At 41.9% G+C, this 19,338-nt stretch overlaps 1 protein-coding gene across 1 annotated transcript in view; it reads left to right on the plus strand.

Moving 5' to 3' along the window:
- The first annotated feature begins 348 nt into the window (after positions 1–348).
- Positions 349–19,338, plus strand: part of LOC124803392 — a 319,564-nt gene continuing 300,574 nt past the window's right edge. Inside the window, exon 1 of the mRNA XM_047264575.1 lies at positions 349–448. Coding sequence (XP_047120531.1) covers positions 349–448 — 100 coding nt within the window. The remainder of the gene's footprint in view (positions 449–19,338) is intronic.

Here is a 19,338-nt window from a genome sequence, read left to right on the forward strand (position 1 = left end):
GCTCGTCACAATACGCCAGTCACTACTCTTGATGAACTGTGGTATCGTGTTGAAGCTGCATGGGCAGCTGTACCTGTACACGCCATCCAAGCTCTGTTTGACTCAATGCCCAGGCGTATAAAGGCCGTTATTACGGTCAGAGGTGGTTGTTCTGGGTACTGATTTCTCAGGACCTATGCACCCAAATTGGGTGAACATGTAATCACACGTCAGTTCTAGTGTAATATATTTGTCCAATGAATACCCGTTTATCATCTGCGTTTCTTCTTGGTGTAGCAATTTTATATGGCCAGTAGTGTATTTGTCCAATGAATATGCGTTTATCATCATCTTGGTGTAGCAATCTTCATGGCCAGTAGTGTAGTTCTTTATTCATTTAGAGACAGAAACTGGATAAAAGTAGGTGAGAGGCTGCTGCTCCTTAATGACGTCGGCGGCAGTCGGCACGGTGAGTGTTGGGGCAGCAGCTATATGCGCGGGAGCCACAGCAGCACTTGATAGCGGCGACAGGTAGTGACGTCAGCGAAGTTGCACACGGAATGTCACACGTCGCTGGTAGCAGTTCATCTAAATCGAGGGCGCCGACTGCCACACCGAATTAGACTGTGTTCAAAGCCTGTCACCCAACATGCCCGATTTCGATGATGTATGCCCTCTATGTGCGGTGAACAGCGACTGTGGAAGCGTTTTGAAACCGGTGTACAGCGAAACCAGCTGCGAGTACGAAAGCGCCAAGTCCTCGGCATTTTCTTTTTTTGATGCGGCTCGCCACGAATTCCTCTCCTGTGGCAACCTCTTCATCTCCGAGTAGCACTTGCAAGCCACGTCCTCAATTATCTGCTGGATGTATTCCGATCTCTGTTCCCCTATATAGTTTTTGCCCTCTACAGCTCCCTCTAGTACCATGGAAGTCATCCTCTGATATCTTAACAGATGTGCTATCACCCTCAACCCTCTCCTCGTCAGTATTTTCCACATTTTCCTTTCCTCTCCCGTTTTACGTAAAACCTCCTCATTCCTTACCCTATCAGTCCCCCTAGTTTTTATAATCGTCCAAACTGCACAGAAGTTCTCCTGCAACCATTGCGGGACTGGCACTCCTGGAGGAAAGGACACAGCGGAGATGTGGTTTAGCTACAGCCTGAGGTTTGGCAGGTAGGAGACGAATTAAAGCTGTGAGGGCGGGTTCTGAATCTTTACCGTCACCGCTGTTAATTTTAGTTTTACTTTCTATGTTTAATTTTAATTCAATTAATGCAGAACTCAACTGGCACGTAAAATACCATTGCATGCTATTTACTTCAATTGTGGCAACGACAAACGTAGTAATTGGGGCTCAAAAATTATCTTTGACTTACACACTGAATAAAATTAGTAAATTATTGAAAAATTTGAAGCATTTCTTTATTATTACTTCCCCAATCACAGCCGCGCGGGATTAGCCGAGCAGTCTGAGGCCCTGCAATCATGGACTGTGTGGCTGGTCCCGGCGGAGGTTCGAGTCCTCCCTCAGGCATGGATGTGTTGTCCTTAGGATAATTTAGGTTACTTAGTGTGTAAGCTTAGGGACTGATGACCTTAGCAGTTAAGTCCCATAAGATTTCGCACACATTTGAACATTTTTTTCCCGAATCACAATGTGAAACGTCCCCTTAGAAAAATTATAAATGATTGTGCTTAAACTGACACTATTTTTAGCGCAACGCAGTCTGACTTTGAATAATCCCTACAAAAGAATGGCCCTGACTTACAATAAGCGCAACGCAGTCAGACTTTTAATAATCCCTACAAAAGAATGGCCCTGACTTACAATAACCAATACCTTTCATGAATCACTTTACTGTCTCTGACGGACACGCGTCCAGATCATCCGCTCTCAAAACTCCGCCATCTCTCTCCCCACATCCACCACTGCTGGCGGCTCACCTCCAACTGCGCAACGCTAAGCGCTGTTAACAGCCAACTGCCCAACACTACAATAGCGACTATTTCAACAATGCCCACCAGCCACAGACTGCACACAGCACAGCCAGTGATTTTCATACAGAGTGCTAGGTGACGTTACAAACATAAAAACCTAAACAACTTACAAATGGCCCACAGTTTGCCTGGAAATAATTCGTTTGGTTTAATTCTCTGGTGTAATACAGTGTTTAACTGTTTGAATCTTAACATTCGAAAAGACGATCAGATATCTGGAAAAATGACAGCGATTGTATAGTCTATCATATTTAATAAATGAAAATTTATACTGCCGGAATTGGCAACTGGAATTAAACACTTCACGCAAAGGAAAAGCTTCTGTATTTAATTATACTACGTTTTGTAGTGGTTCTATACTTCCATCTTTAAATAACTGGAAAGGAAATTTCGAAGGACAAAATCCTGTTAAAATTAAACTCTTTCACATTAATTGTTCCACACAACTATCTACAAGAAACAGTGCGACAACTCATGTTAAATATCATCAGATCAGCGAATGCGAATGAAAATGGAACGGCCGATTTCGCCGTTGTTTGTTCCTTTTAAAACAGAGTACACGTGAGTATCTTTGTCCTTGTTCTTTTATATTATTGATCGTAGTACGACGACAGTCGATCCTTTTTATAGGAGGAGGAGGATATTAGTGTTTAACGTCCCGTCGACAACGAGGTCATTAGAGACGGAGCGCAAGCTCGGATGAGGGAAGGATGGGGAAGGAAATCGGCCGTGCCCTGTCAAAGGAACCATCCCGGCATTTGCCTGAAGCGATTTAGGGAAATCACGGAAAACCCAAATCAGGATGGCCGGAGACGGGATTGAACCGTCGTCCTCCCGAATGCGAGTCCAGTGTGCTAACCACTGCGCCACCTCGCTCGGTGATCCTTTTTATACAAACAATAAATATTTCACATATTAATTATTATTTAACTTCATTTTAGATACAGTATTGAGGACTTTGAATAAAAAGAAAGGGGGAAATGTCTTTAAACATGTGACGCCATAATGTACTTGGATAGGTCATCTGTGGAGCACCTGCCGGCGAAAGCGAAACGCCCAGCTTGGGTTCCCCGTCCGGCACACACACTGAATCTGCCTGGAAGTTTCAAATCAGCGCACACTCCGCTGCAGAGCGAAAATTCATTGTGGAACCAGCTGATTCTTTGGCAGGTTTACGTTGGAAATAGCATGAGTGTTGTAAACACACTGTAGCTGCAACTTCCTGGAACACTCCTCCGTCCGTAATTACCAATTCTTTTCTGAAAGGCTTTGAAGGAACATGAAAGATCGAATTTTATCATCCTGCCTTCTCGTCAGAGACGTAAAACTGAAAATTATGGGTATTGAACTTACCCGTTGCTTAAGGATCTATCAGGGCAGTCATCTTATGGGATTTCGGGAAACCAGTTAAAGTTCCCGGTTCCGAAAAAGAACTTTTTCGGCTTCGGAAACGTCGCAGAAGGGGAAGTTCCAAAAGGGCGGGGCCGAACGCACGCATCGATTTACTCCCACAGGCGCCGAATGAAGATGTGTTAACGGGGGTGACGCAAGCAGCAGGTGGTGATCTGCGTGACGACGGAGGTCTGCAACACTTACATGCCTTACTGTATACTTCGCCCTTGGCTCTTATCATTCCTCCAAAATTCTGTGATTACCTTCCATTTATTGTAAGGGGCAGTCGAACGAAACGAGACAGATGAAAAAGTAAGTAAACTGTTTATCGTAAAGAGGGATCCAAAAATTTCCACTTGAAGCGCTACAATCCTGAATCGGTACGCCAATCAGGCAAAATCACCATCAGCGTTGAAGATGAAGATACCCTTTTACAAAAACGATTGCACTTGTGGTCTGGAGGCAGTGTCTTCGATTACCAATCACGACGACCTCGGTTCCGCGTTCGAACCCGCCACCACTTACATGTTGAATAAAAATAATCAGCAATGGCGATCGAAGACTTACAGCATAAGAAATCACCATAATTCTCCCAATGGCCTTGTCAAAGAGGGCGTATGAGTGGACAGAGGTTCAGGGCACTCTTTCTCCGTTGGCATGGGAAACTGCCCCTAAAGGAGGAAGAATCACCAATGATCGACAGGACATGTAACCTGTAACTGAAAAAAAGGCATGATGATATCTTCACTGACAAAAAATTCCAGACTTATCCCGCATCCTGATCTCCAGCAGGGGCTGCCAAGGGGGAGATGACCATTAGAAAAAGACTGAATATCGAACGAAAAGATAACGTTCTAAGAGTCGGGGCGTGGAATGTCAGAAGTTTGAACTTGAAGGGGAACGCTAAGGCTCAATGTAGATGTAGTGGGCGCCAGTGAAGTGAAATGGAAAGAAAACAAGAATTTCTGGTCAGATGACCATAGGGTAATATCAACAGCAGCAGAAAATGGTACAATGGGAGTAGGATTCGTTATGAATAGGGAAGTAAGGCAGAAATTGAATTACTGTGAATAGTTCAGTGACAGGGTTGTTCTCATCAGAATCGACAAAAAACCATCACCGACGACAATATTGAAGTACACACGCCGACGTGAATGCCGAAGATGAAGAGATAGTTAAAGTATATGAGGATATTCAGCGGGTAATTCAGTGCGTAAAAGGAGATGAAAATCTAAGTGTCGTGTGGGATTGGGATACGGTTGTGGGGGAAGGAGCAAAAGAGAGAGTTATGGGAGAATGTGTGCTTGGTGTTTGGAATGAGAAAAAAAAACTAATTGAGTTTTCAATAAATTTCAGCTATTAATATTCTACTCAGAAATCACAAGAATAGGAGTTATACTTGGAAAGCCCCTGGAGACACGGGAACATTTCAGTTATATTACATCATAGTTATAGATCCCGAAATCATAAAACCATGGGTAACACAAGAGATAAATGGTTCAAATGGCTCTGAGCACTATGCGACTTAACTTCTCAGGTCATCAGTCACCTAGAACTTAGAACTAATTAAACCTAACTAACCTAAGGACATCACACACATCCATGCCCGAGGCAGGATACGAACCTGCGACCGTATCGGTCGCTCGGCTCCAGATTGTAGCGTCTAGAACAGCACGGCCACTCCGGCCGGCCACAAGAGATACTTCAGTTGATCGATGAAAGAAGGAAGTATAAGTTCCGGGAAAATCAGGAATACAGAAATGCAAGTCGCTGAGGAATGAAATAAATAGGAAGTGCAGGGAATCTAAGACGAAATGACAGCAGGAAACTGCAAAGAAATCAAAAAAGAAAATACGATCGTCTAAAGCACTCCTCAGCGTATAGAAAAGTCAAAGCAACCTTCCGTAAAATGAAAACCAAGGGCGGTAGCATTAAGAGTGCAATGGCAATTCCACTGTTAAATGCAGAGGGTAGAGGGGATAGGTGAAAAAAGTAAACTGAAGGCCTATATGAGAGACAATTTGTCTGATGTGGTAGCAAAAGAAACAGTAGTCGACATACAAGAGATACGGGACCCAGCACTAGAGTCAGAACTTACAAGAGCTTTGAAAGACTTACGATCGAATAAGAGAGAAGGGACAGATAACACTCCATTAGAATTCTAAAATAATTGGCAGAAGTGGAAACAAAAACAAATGAATGTTACTTTGCTCATCTTGTAATTTAGTTTTGCACTCAGGATTAGTTTTACTGCTTTCTGTTCCAGTGGAAACCTTGTGGGCGTTATTGTTTAAATTTTATATACACGAGTCATTCTGTTACAGAACTAGCTTGAGTAATTTGGATTCAACTTAAAGAGGACACAGTAAACCAGACTCAAAACCGATAGACGGGAATTACTGTGCCATACACAGCTGTATGTATATTTAGAATGTTACTTAGCCAAATCGCAATACCCGGAGGAATTATCCGTACGAAAATCGATAGATTTACATGTACAGACAAATGATTACTATTGCATAAAAACTGGATGATTTATTCAAGAGAAAGTCAATAAAGCGATGACCCTTATACCCTTATGCAAGCAGTTCTTTGCCTTGGCATTGATTGATAGTGTTGTACGTCCTTCTAAGGGATATTGCGCTAAATTCTGTCCAGATGTTGCGTTAGCTAGTCGAAATTCCGAGCTAGTTGGAGGGCCCTGCCCTTAATGTACCAAACATTCTAATTTGGAGAGAGTTTCAGCGACCTTGCTGGCCAAGGTAGAGTTTGGCAAGTACGAAGACAAGCAGTAGAATCTCTCGCCGTCTGTGGAAAGGCATTATCTTGCTGAAATGTAAGCTCAGGATGGCTTGCCATGAAGAGCGACAAAACGGAGCGTAGAACATCGTCGACGGTCCGCTACGCTGCAAATGTGCCGCGGAAGACAACCAAACAGGCACTGCTATAAAAAGCATGGGAACCCATAACCATCACTTCTGGTTGTGGAGCTACATGACGCGCGACAGTCCGTTTGGTATTCGAATGGTGTCCCACGCGTCTCCAAACACATCTTCGCCGTCATCCGGGCTCAGTTCGAAGTGGGACTCATCGCTGAGGACAATTTTACTCAGGTCAGTGAGATTGAAGGACTAAGATGGATCCAGGACACAGTAAAAAATACAGAAAAGATTTCAGTTTACTCATGTTCCGAAGAAAAATGCATCAATCATCATTAACATTTGGCCAGCACGTCACGCCCAGTAAATCGAAACAACAAATGGACAATTACAAGGTAATGTGAAATATGAGACTCAGAGAGTACAGAATTTAATAAGTTTCCTTTAATTTCCGTCTATTGTCACAAACTTTTTGTTAACAGATTACCAGTTTCTGTCTATAATGACTATCATCAGATCTGTTTTATAAAACAAAGTCCTAATGTACTTTGTTTTTATAAAACAGATCTGATGATGGTCATTATAGACCGAAACCTTTAATCTGTTAACAAAAAGTCCTAACGTACTTTGTTTTTATGAAACAGATCTGATGATGGTCATTATAGACCGAAACCGGTAATCTGTTAACAAAAAGTTTTTGACCATAGACGCAAATTAAAGGAAACTTATTATATATTCGGGTCACTGTTTTACTCGCGACATTGTCGCAGCTTGGACACAATTTAAGTTATATCTAGATGACTCATGCTAGTTCTATAAAAATTTATAAATGAAATTTAAACAAAAACACCCACAAGGTTTCCGCTGAAACAGCAAGCAGTAAAAGTAAACATGAATGCAAAAATAAATTACAAAAGGCGAGCACAAGTAACATTCATAAACTGTAAAACGGGCTGAAGCCGATAGACAGGAATTACTGTGCCATACAAAGACAGAAATGTTTAAAATGTAAGACTGCAGAGTTGGAACCGGTAATCTCTTTGAATATAAACGAGCTTAGCTCAAACCTAAAACGTAATACACTGAAGCGCCAAAGGAACTGGTATAGGCATGCGTACTCAAACACAGAGATGTGTAAACAGGCAGAATACGGCGCTGCACTCGGCAACGCCTATGTAAGACAAATGTTTGGAGCAGTTGTTAGATCGGTTAGTGCTGCTACAATGGCAAGTTATCAAGATTTAAGTGAGTTTGAACGAGGTGTTAAAGCCAGCGCATGAGCTATGGGACTCAGGATCTCCGAGGTAGCGATGAAGTGGGGATTTTTCCGTACGACCATTTCACGACTGTACCGTGAATATCAGGAATCCGATAAAACACAAATCTCCGACATCGCTGCAGCCGGAAAAAGAACCTGCAAGGACGGGACCAACGACAACTGAAGAGAATCATTCAACATGACAGAAGTGCAACCCTTCCGCAAATTGTTGCAGATTTCAATACTGGGCCATCAACAAGTGTCAGCGTGCGAACCAGTCAACGAAACATCATCGATACGGACTTTCGAAGCCGAAGGCCTGCTCGTGTACTCTTGATGGCTGCACGACACAAGGCTTTACACCTCACCTGGGCCCGTCAACACTGACATTGGACTGTTGATGACTGGAAACATGTTGCCTGCATGCCAGCAGGTGGAGGCTCTGTAAAGGTGTGAGGCTTGTGCAGTTGAGTGATATGGGACCCTGATACGTTTAGATACGTCTCTGACAGGTGACACATACGTAAACATCCTGTATGATCACCATCCATTCATGTCCACTGTGCATTCCGACGGACTTTGGCAATTCTAGCAGGACAATGCGACACCACATACGTCCAAAATTGCTACAAAGTGGCTCCAGCAACACTCTTCTGAGTTTAAACACTTCCGCTAGCCACCAAACTCCTGAGACATGAACATTGTTGAGCATATCTGGTGTAACCTCCCCACACGAAATAAAAAATTGAAATTATAATAATTATTATGGAGCCAAGTGTAACCTCCCCACAGAATATTAATAATTAAAATGAACCATGAACCAAGCGTAAACTCCCCACAGGAATACTAAATTAAATGAGTTTTTTTAAAGTATTGTAACCTCTGAACAAAATTAGTTCCCATTTATAATCTCTATGCTGAAATGCATTCACATTTAATGTAACCACAAAATTCAATTCCTAAATCCGGAATTAATAAAAAAAAAATTCAGTAACCGGTAAATTTCATGACGACAGCAGCGCTGCGCCTCGGCCCTGTATTCTAAATAAAAAGGGAAAAATTCTTACCTCAATAAAAACTGCCAATATATATCTGCTCTTATGTAGAAATTTTTGGCACAGCTTCGTGCAATGCTGGCGTATATTTTTTTTTTTATTCTTGGAAGGAATGATCATGCATTGGAAATTTTCTTTAAATTGAAATGAATGCTTTTCTTTAAAAAATTACTTTATATTATGAAAATTATTATTGCGGCATTTTTAAAAGAAGTTAATGACAGTTAATAAACATTACTAGATATGTGCAAGGCTGCTTCTTTACCTTCTACAATAATACTCATCGTCCAGAGTCCCGACCAGAGCAGACTGCCGACACGCGCAGGCACGCGCCAACTCCTGCAGACTACTGCTTACTAGCACGGACTGAAGACTAACGCCGACTGACTACTACTCGCGGACTACAGCATACTAGCACAGACTGACGACTAAAACGGACTGTCGCCGACTCACGACAAGCAACAACTAACTACATACTACTCTCTGGTCAGAGATTCTGCCATGGCTCGCCCATCGCCGGTAATGCATACTACACTGGGATGCCTTGAAAAGTGCTGTTTAGAAGAGACCTCCACAACCTTGTACCCTCACGGATTTATAGACAGCCCTGCAGGATTCATCGTGTCAGTTCCCTCCAACACTACTGGAGACATTAGTCGAGTCCACGCCACGTCGTGTTGCGGCACTTCTGCGTGCTCGCGTGGGCCCTACACGATATTAGGCAGTTGTACCAGTTTCTTTGCCTCTTCAGTGTATAAACATCCCTGTAGCACAGCGGATAAGTTCAAATAACTGTTCACACAGTCTATGCATTATATGCTCTCCAAATAACTAGCGCCAATGATCGCGGCTGAGTAATTATGTGACTTCTGTAGCAACAAACAGCAGATCAAGTTCCAGGGCAGTCTTCCTCCAAATCCGAGAGACGTACTTCTCAAGTATGCAACTTAGTACAATAATCACGCAGCCACTCCAAATGATATTCAGTCTTCGCTAATGCTCACAAAGGGCTGGGTCTCAGAAAACTTCCAGCACTTGCCCGTGGATGGCTAAAATTTGTGCTTGGTATTGCGACGGATTTTTACGTGCGTGCGTGCGATGCACCAATTGCGACGGATTTTACGTTGCTGCTCCAATGCAATTTCTTTTATAATTTTTGTTCACCTACCTCTTTGCAGCGGTAGGTCTTCCGCACGTAAACTCCTGACTGCAGGTACTTACGAGATCACAGAAAAGCAGTGTTGAGGAAACTGTAACCTCATAGCTACACGCCGGAACCCGCTATAAGTAAAATTTGCTGAAATTTTTTTATGTACTTTAAAGAAATGATTCGGAAAGGGGATGTCACTCGTACTTTAAACATAAAGTTCAAATTTAAACCTTCAATAGATCTTTATTGCCGTTAAGCAAGATCATCAGCCCACATTTACGAAAATTACTAAAGTTTCTGCTCACAGTTATCACCACACCTAAAACAGCCAGAACTTTTACTTTCCCAAATTCCGAAACCAATTACTTGTAACACAGTCAATGATCGGCCAATTACTTCTGGACACGATATTCAGTGGTTGTCTTTAGTAAAAGTTTATGCTCGCCATAAAATACTCAGTAAGAATATACTCAGTACCGCCACGCTATATAATTCAAAGTTCACTCGCGATTTTCGTCGGGACGAATTATCACAACACTCTAAAGTTTTCATAAACAGTTTCTGGTCACTACCAGATACCATTAACACTGGACCATAATGCGGAAGGCATCCCAAGATTTCATCTTACACGTAATGCGAAAAGTCACATCCAACATAACCGCCTCCAATCAAAGCTTCACTAGTAGGGAAACCACTTGTGGATTCGTTCCCACGTTACAGAGTTGGAACACTTGCCAGTTCCTGTACAGAATTACAAGAATGATTTTTAATAATGCCGAACGTCCCACATACTCTCACGCACGCATTCTCATTCACACGCACCCTAACACACAATGCACATATTTACTTAGAATTCTTGAAATTATTATTATAGAAAAGTCACAGAGGCTTTCTGAAACTGAAAACTTTCCAAATTTATATATGAACACTGGAAGTGTTATCAGATCATCGTACATAGTCACTGAAGGTGAACTATTAGATCACTGTATTTATTTAAATTCTTGACTGTCGGAAAATTACGTTTTTTATGGAATTTTACCAACTTCCAAAATAGAACTATTTTTGATTTCAGACTTTGACATATTGTTTGTTTTCACAACAGGTTATTCCTCAGGTTATTCCTCAGGTTATTCCTTTATTAATTATTAATATTTTTCGTTCCGTATAATGTAAGTGGCCTGCCAGCGCTACTCCACTGCTTTGACACGCGCAGCTGCAACAGATGGTCGTGATGTCAGTCTGCAGGACACAACTCGTCCGTTACTGACCGTATAATACTCTACCGGCTTACACTGGAGCCCACATACATTCTGAAGTAAAGCTTTTAATAGACAAATGAGCGATCGCGCACTAGTTGCGACGCCACAGTATTTCCTGTACTGTGAGACCCTACAGAACATACTTGAAGGATAACAATGTGTTTACAAACATCGTAACATGAAATAAAATAAAATAATGATTATTTTTTTGGATTCTTTACTACTTAGCTAAAATGCTATATATTATTCAGATGACGCCTCCCAGTAGTGCTTATCTGAGTAATCTGTTTCTATTGGGAACTCCTCCTCTTCATCATTTTCAAAGTGAGGGACCTACCTAAGCCGGCCATCACTTGAGAGCTGTAAATGTATTGTATCTTTTAAAAAAAGCTTTACAAGTTTCCTTTGCCGTCGGTCTCATATTTGTTAGATGTCACTATTAGCCTGTTTGTCATGCCCTGATTGAATTCTTTACGTGAGAATTTCCTCTCGAAAGTTTGTCTGTCCAGATGAAAATGCTTATTGCGGGCCTCAGCTGCTTCTTCTGACAAATAGACAGTTTGGCCATACAAAAATCTTGTGTACAGTGGGAGACATAGGCTGTCATGGATATAAGTTAACATATAGTCTTGCTATTTCCCCATTACAAGCAGAAAATTTGATTATGACTATCTTATGTCCACTGGAATCAGCTTATAGAATACCCCTGAATCTATTGGTGAGTTGTAAATCTACGCCTGTTATTTCTGCTGGTGTTTCAGAGTCTCAAAAAAATCGTCTACTGGTATTTCCATCATTGCTATTCCCATAGCGTTGCTTGGAAACATCTACAATTAATCCCAATCAATTTCTAACCATTTCTTGTGTGACTTTTTTCCTGTCTTGAAGAAGATTGTTTTCTCTTTTGGACGGATTCACGACTTCTTGATGATATTTTATAGGACAAACGCAACAAAACTTCGAAAACTGTAGTTCGGGCATGGACTACAGACAGGCCGAAGTGAAGAGGTTCTGTATCTACTACATAGGTTTCTGATAGTCACTGGAGTCTTTCGAGGCGGCCTAGCAAATATAGCATCTCATTGTCAATGCTGTCTCCGTTGCTGCACTGCAGACCTTTGCCTCTAGCAGTCATCAGCAACGTGCGTTTCATGGAAAAATCGCCCTCTTATCGTGCAACTTCTGTTTCTTGTAATGTTTCAATTTGTCTGTTGATATAACCAATTTCTTCACTAATAACATCAGCTGTTTTATGAATAAATTTAATTCTTATTGCTGTGCAATAGCAGAGAGATGATTGTGTAGGATTTTTTCAAACATTACGTCTTTATTCGTGCGACAAAAAGTTGGAGAGGCACTAAAGATAACTGAAATTTGTGGCATCAGGATCACCGTTGTTCCAAATTTTTGTGTAAACTGAATGTACTGTGAACTATCAAAACCCCATTTATAGATAAGTTCCAATGCATTTATGCTGTCGTCATTTATGCTATCATTTGGAAGACCACTTAACACGTCTCCCCATATAGTATTAATCGTTTACATGTGTGATTAAGCAAGGCTTTAAGTTGAATCTATACACATTCTAATGTCCCTACATAATGTGAACTGATGGTTCTAAGGTGAATAGTAATGTGATTACGTTAACTGCGTCGCGCTTATTATGCGAAGTGAATACGTTGCTCCCTTGCAGGAGATGAAGTAATATCTTGAACCACTTTGGAAGCTTCAACATTTCTCGGAGCTTCATTTGACTGACATACGTTAATTCTGCGGTTCCCAAATTGTTTCTCAATGGATGTGTCTTATGCCCTTTACTGCGTTCTTTTAACTCTAAGAACGTCGATAATGACCTGCCAACTCGAGTTTTGTAACACGGAATTTCAGTAGTACCTTGCAGCCTATTATGATTATTTTTTAAGGATCTACTTTCAGCTTTGTGTGGAGCAAACTACTGTTACTTTAACTGTGATTTTGTATAACACAGTTCGTGTTTGAAACTTTTTTTTTCTTCAGGGAACGTAGGATCTGATAATATATAATTTTCCACAACGTTCAACGTTCATTTTCAGAAAATCTCTTCATAAGCTCATGCAAGCCTTTTCTTGTCGTAATTTTGACTTTCGAAGGAACTAGGATAAAAACAAAATGCTCCCAGAATTCATTTCGGAGATGATATTTTTTGTAGCTGACAACTCATTAATGTAAAACAATCGTACAAAATCAGACTGCGGTATTCAGAAGTTACTTTTTAAATTTCCAGTAGAGGAATGTTTTTTTATCATACTGTTTTAACAAATATGTAGGGAAACTCACTGAATTATACCAAAAAGAATGATTACTAAGAAAACTAAAAAATAATGTGAATGAAACTAATTGTAAACAATGATACATGCCCAGATCTTCGGAATCTATATTGCTTTTCACCACACTTCAAGGACAAAACACACTTTAGCACACTTAGAAAAGCAGAGTGATTTCAAGCCAGTAGAGTAGTTTCAGAGGCGCTGCAGGTGAGACGTAAATACAGACTAGCCCCACAGCGTATCAGAGCACAATAAGCAAATAACACTCTGCCCCAGAAATGTCCCAACTATCAGACTATCGCAGGAAATACTGCATTCCGGGAATTACTCGCATTTGAAAAGTGGATTTTTTGGCCACCTTTTAAGGCAAAATACCCCTTTGAGCGCCGTTACATCAGCGCGGTAAAGGGCCGCATACCCCCTGGCGGAAAGCGAAAGAGGCGTTGCTTGCATTTAGCTACACAGGCAAAGAGATTACACCACACCTTCCATACCATACATATCATGTCGAAGCACCGCAGGGGTCAATCTTGAAAAAGAAAGAAATGCTAACGGGATTATAAAAATGGAAATTAATATGAATTGAGAAGAGTGTAATCCAGAGTTGTAGATTATCATAAGGATTACCTAGGCTTTAATCGAGAAGTATATGAGCAAAAGTGTGAGAAGAGAAATGAGGGTCTAAGAGAAATAGGCACCGCTGTTAAAGTTCGTAAATAAAAAACCAGTGTAAGAGGGACAGTAAAGAAACGTCAAATGAAATTGACATTAGTATATGCACAAAATTTGGATAAAGAATTCACTGGAACAAACAAGTTAAAGTGAAACGTATTTTGGAGACGAACCGAGCAGGTAGTTAATGAATGGCATCAGAAAACCCCACATAAAAAGAGAATGGCGAGCTTCAGCACAGAAAGGGATAACACCAGAACAATACATCATTCCTTTTAACGTAAATGCGGCCGGGACCGAGGGTAAGTGGCTGCATGGAATTAACAGGGCTAGGCCGCGACCCAGCTAGAAAAATAAAATTCACCTCTAGCGAGACGGCGATTGGCTGAAGCCATACTGGGTGACGCAGACGCAACACAGTCGGTAGATCCCCATTATATAAAAGCATTTTGAGAACTCTCCCATCTTGTGAAGGACCACACAAGTGTGTAGAAAATAACGAGGGTGTTGAGAGCCTTGCTTTTCCAAAGCTTCACGTATCATGGTGACAAATAGCAAAGAGGTAGTTAATTGTTCCTGGAGGAATTTTTGCAGGCAAAGAAATTGTGCACATTGCTCCAACCCTTAACAAGTGTGCAATAGCCATCATTTCGACTAGGGAAAGATTAACATTCTACGGAACACAGGAAAGTTGAGACTGAGTGAATTCAGTCAAGGCCAGAATAGGGAATTAGCGTTTCAGATGCAACGCAGAAACAATGCCATTGCAGATGCCACTTGGTAAAGTACCATTGTTCATTAGGCCACAGTAAATGTTCAGTCGAGATTTTGCTCACTCCAACTTGCGTACGCTTTGACCATTGAATATCAACAGTTGGGATACTTACCTACCCTCACACTGAGCACATGAGAGTTTTTCATTGGTTCAAAAAGTAAATTGATTCTCCACCAACTCAGTGGATTGACCAGCTACGACATTGTACATGTAAATGAGCTGATGAAGATTTTTATCATTCTTTCCTGTGATACAATTTTGTCATACGTAGGGATAACGATTTATAATTGTCAGTTCAATATGTCCAAGAGGTTTTTTTATTTCGTTACTGAGTGTCAAAAGTAACTGAACACGATTGATGTGTATCACTTGACCGTTGAAAGCACAGTTTATAAATTACATGTAGAATAAAAAAGGCAATAGCTGTTTTGTCTTTCTAGAATAGATCCCAAACTTTCACTTTTATTAATTCATGCATTCTAGTTAAGTGACAGCAGAATTTCTAATGATTTTTGTTACGATCCGCACCTAACATTAGCTCCCTTACAGGACCAGGTTCATATTTATTAGAATGTCGGTTTAACACCTTGGTCTTGAGAAGACAGTTCAGATGTTTTGTCCATTTGCACGCTAAGTGGTAAGCTAAGTTTGCACTCATTCATATGCTCACTGTGCAGACACAAAAGGGCGGCGCTGATAAATTTAACTCGTGTTTGTAACTTTGTGTTTCGTCTCTGAATGGTTACACCTTAGAGTGTCTGTTCTTCCCATTGTCCGTTTCATTTTCAGGTTTTGGCGTTGTACACATTCTACCCCTTCACGATGATACAACATACCAGTCCATGCCAACGATGGTTCTCCTCTATCCTTAGACTCCGTTGTACTATCTTAAACCACTTTCTCGGACAGCAGGTGTGCTCTGTTGTTGTCAAGTCTTCAACATACACACTCCACAAAAGTAAGTTTGCATGTAGATTGTATGGGTTCGATGTTCATCTTGAGTTGTAACTTGAGGCTTGACTGTTTGTGCATCCGTTTTAGAATGCACTTCCTGCCAGGATAGTGGTTGCTTCTTCAGAAAGGTCCGGACAGGCAGGTGGGGGTAGGGGTTTGTTAGTTATTGGGAGCTCCAATGTTAGGCGGGTCTTGGAGCCCCTCAGGAGCATAGCAGCTAGGGCGGGCAAGAAGTCCAGCGTTCACTCGGTGTGCTTGCCCGGGGGGGGTCTTGTCCAGGATGTGGAAGAGGCTCTTCCGGTGGCTATCGAGCGTGCGGTGTGCAGCCAGCTGCAGATTGTTGCGCATGTCGGCACCAACGATGTCTGTCGTCGGGGTTCCGAGGAAGTCCTTGGGTCCTTTCGACGGCTGGCTAAAGTGGTGAAGGCGACCTCCATCTCTCGAGGAGTGGAAGCCAAGCTGACGATCTGCAGCATCCTACCCAGGGTGGACCGGGGTCCTCTGGTTTGGAGTCGAGTGGAGAATCTAAACCAGAGGATACGTCGACTCTGTGGCGAAAATGGTTGTAGATTTCTCGACCTACGCTATGGGGTGGAAGGTTGTAGGACGCCCCTCGATATATCATGGGTGCACTACACACAGGAAGCAGCTACATGGGTAGCACAGTACTTGTGGCGTGCACATCGGGTTTTTTTTAGATTAGGTTCCTCCCCATGGGAAACAAACCGCTGGCCCGAAAAATTACAAGTTCATGACACTGATGTGGGTGTGCCAACTGTAAAATTTGTTAGTTCGCCTAAACAGGTCATTACAAAGGATTTAAATATGCTTAACCTCATGTTAGTAAATTGTCGAAGTGTCTGTAGCAAGATCCCCGAGTTAATCTTCGAAATAAACAGTAGTAATGCCAATATTGTATTAGGTACCGAAAATTGGTTGAAACCAGACATAAAAAGCAGTGAAATTTTGAACTCTGATTAGACAATGTTTAGGAAGGACTGATGCTATAGGAGGTGGTATGTTCATTGCAGTTAAAAGCTATTTAAACGCAGTTGAGATCGATACTGCGTGGGGCTGTGAAATAGTCTGCATAAAGCTGTCAATCCGACAAGGATTGACCATTGTATTAGGATGTTTTTATAGACCACCAGCATCCACAACAAACGTCGCAGAACGTTTCAGGGAAAGTCTTGAGTACATCGGAAGTAAACATCCAAATTATCCATTAGTTATGGGTGGAGACTTTAATCTAGCATCCATTGACTGGGAAAATTACAAATTTATCACAGGGGGCAGAAGCAAAGATTCGTGTGAATTTATTCTAGGAGCTCTCTCAACATACAACCTTGAGCAATTGGTTAGAAAACCAACTTGAGATGGGAACATAGTAGATATCTTGGCGAGAAACAGACCTGATCTTTTCAGGAAGTTAATCTAGAAGAAGGTATTAGCGACCATAATATCATTGTGGCTTCTATGTCGGTGGAAGTCGCAAGCAAAAGAAAGAAACAGCGTAGAGTTTTCTTGTTTGGGAAAGCCAATAAAAGTGTCATTAATGAATACCTTCATAGTCAACTCCAAGCATTCACTGCGGGACACAAAGATATTGAGCATCTTTGGTCGGAATTTGAAGGTACTGTTCACCATGTGCTAGAGAAGTATGTGCCTAGCAAAAGTATAGGAGAGGGGAAGGATCGACCTTGGCACGCCGGCCGGTGTGGCCGAGCGGTTCTAGGCACTTCAGACTGGAACCGCGCTACCGCTACGGTCGCAGGTTCGAATCCTGCCTCGGGCATGGATGTGTGTGATGTCCTTAGGTTAGTTAGGTTTAAGTAGTTCTAAGTTCTAGGGGACTGATGACCTCAGATGTTAAGTCCCATAGTGCTCAGAGCCATTTGAACCATTTTTTGACCTTGGCACAACAAACATATTAGGAAGTTGCTGAGAAAGCAGTGAATTTTGCAGTCGTTTTAAACGTAGTCACTGCCCAACTGACAAACAGAAATTGTGCGAAATGAAAGCAGCTGTCAGAAGGACAATGAGAGACTCTTTTAACGAATTTGAAAGCAATATTTTATCTGCAGATTCTAGAAATAACCCCAAAAAATTTTGGTTGTACGTAAAATCTATGAACGCTACAAATAATTCAATACCTTATCTTGCTGACAGCACGGGTAATGTAACTGATAATGATAAACAGAAGGCCGAAATTCTAAACCTAGCTTTCAAAAACTCGTTTACGATAGAGGACTGCAGCACCATTCCCCCTTTCAATTATCGAACAAAGGAAAGGATGGCTGACATAGTGTTTAGTGTATCTGGGACTGTAAAACAGTTAAGATCCTTAGAAGCCAGAAAGGCACCTGGCCCAGACTGTATCCCCGTAAGATTTTATGTCGACTATGCTACAAATATCGCACCATTCTTACCCGTCATCTATCAGAGATCGTTGGAACGGCGGAAAGTTCCACGGGACTGGAAGAAGGCCCAGGTCATAGTAATCTATAAAAAGGGGAGAAAATCGGATGCACATAATTACCGGCCAATTTCACTGACATCGATTTGTTGTAGAATCATGGAACATATTTTGTGTTCAGACATAATGACCTTTCTAGACTCTGAGAAGCTCCTCTGCAGAAACCAGCACGGTTTTAGGAAACAGTGGTCATGCGAGACACAGCTGGCCCTCTTTGTGCATGATATACAACAGGCTCTAGATACCGGCTCCCAGGTTGATGCCATATTTCTTGACTTTCGAAAGGCGTTCGACTCAGTTCCGCACTGTCGCTTGCTACAAAAAGTGCGCGCTTACGGTCTATGTGTAGTATCATTGCCACAGATGCTACTACAACGCCGCGTCAACACAAGGGTTGGCAGCCCGTCGTCTGCCGAGCAAAGCGCACTCTAGCGGGCTGTGCAGCTCGACGGAACTGGAGTGTGCCTCGTTCACTACTTAGCTAGATTTCAAACTAGGCGCTCCTACAGTTCTGTAATGTTTGCATTGATTCTCTGAGGAGGGCTCATCAGGCTTAGTCCCTGAGAATATGTTGTATTAATTCATGGTATTCCATGTTACGAGATTGTCAGTTCATAGCCGCAGCTGTCGTCCTACAAACCACTGAAGATAAGTAATTTCATTGTACTATGTGTTTCTTGAATAATAATCCTTTTCTCTAACAGTGTGCCGTACCGCATATTATTGCAACCTGGACTCCTTCTGCTCCTATCAACTCGGCCTCTTACTTATTTGCATTTAGTAACGAGCTGAAAACTCCCACGCGTTTTGTGCTTCTAAACAGTGAGACACAATACTATCCAATGACACATGCGGTTGGACAGGAAGTTTTCTAACAGACAGGGAGCAGTTTGTCGTCCTGAAGGGGGTAATTTCAACGGAAACAAGAGTAACTTCAGGTGTGCCCCAGGGCAGCGTAATAGGTCCTCTGCTTTCTACGATTTACATAAAAGATCTGGTTGATGGTATTGACAGCGGCCTTAGACGGTTTGCCGATGATGCTGTAGTCTACAGGCAAGTAGTACCACACGAAAGTTGTGAACAAATCAATGAGGATTTGCAGAAAATAAATGCGTCGTGTAATGACTGGCAGTTATCTCTCAATATTAGTAAGTGTAATCCACTGCGTATAACAAGGCGAAA

Source organism: Schistocerca piceifrons, chromosome 6, assembly GCF_021461385.2.
Source record: "Schistocerca piceifrons isolate TAMUIC-IGC-003096 chromosome 6, iqSchPice1.1, whole genome shotgun sequence".
NCBI lineage: Eukaryota > Metazoa > Arthropoda > Insecta > Orthoptera > Acrididae > Schistocerca > Schistocerca piceifrons.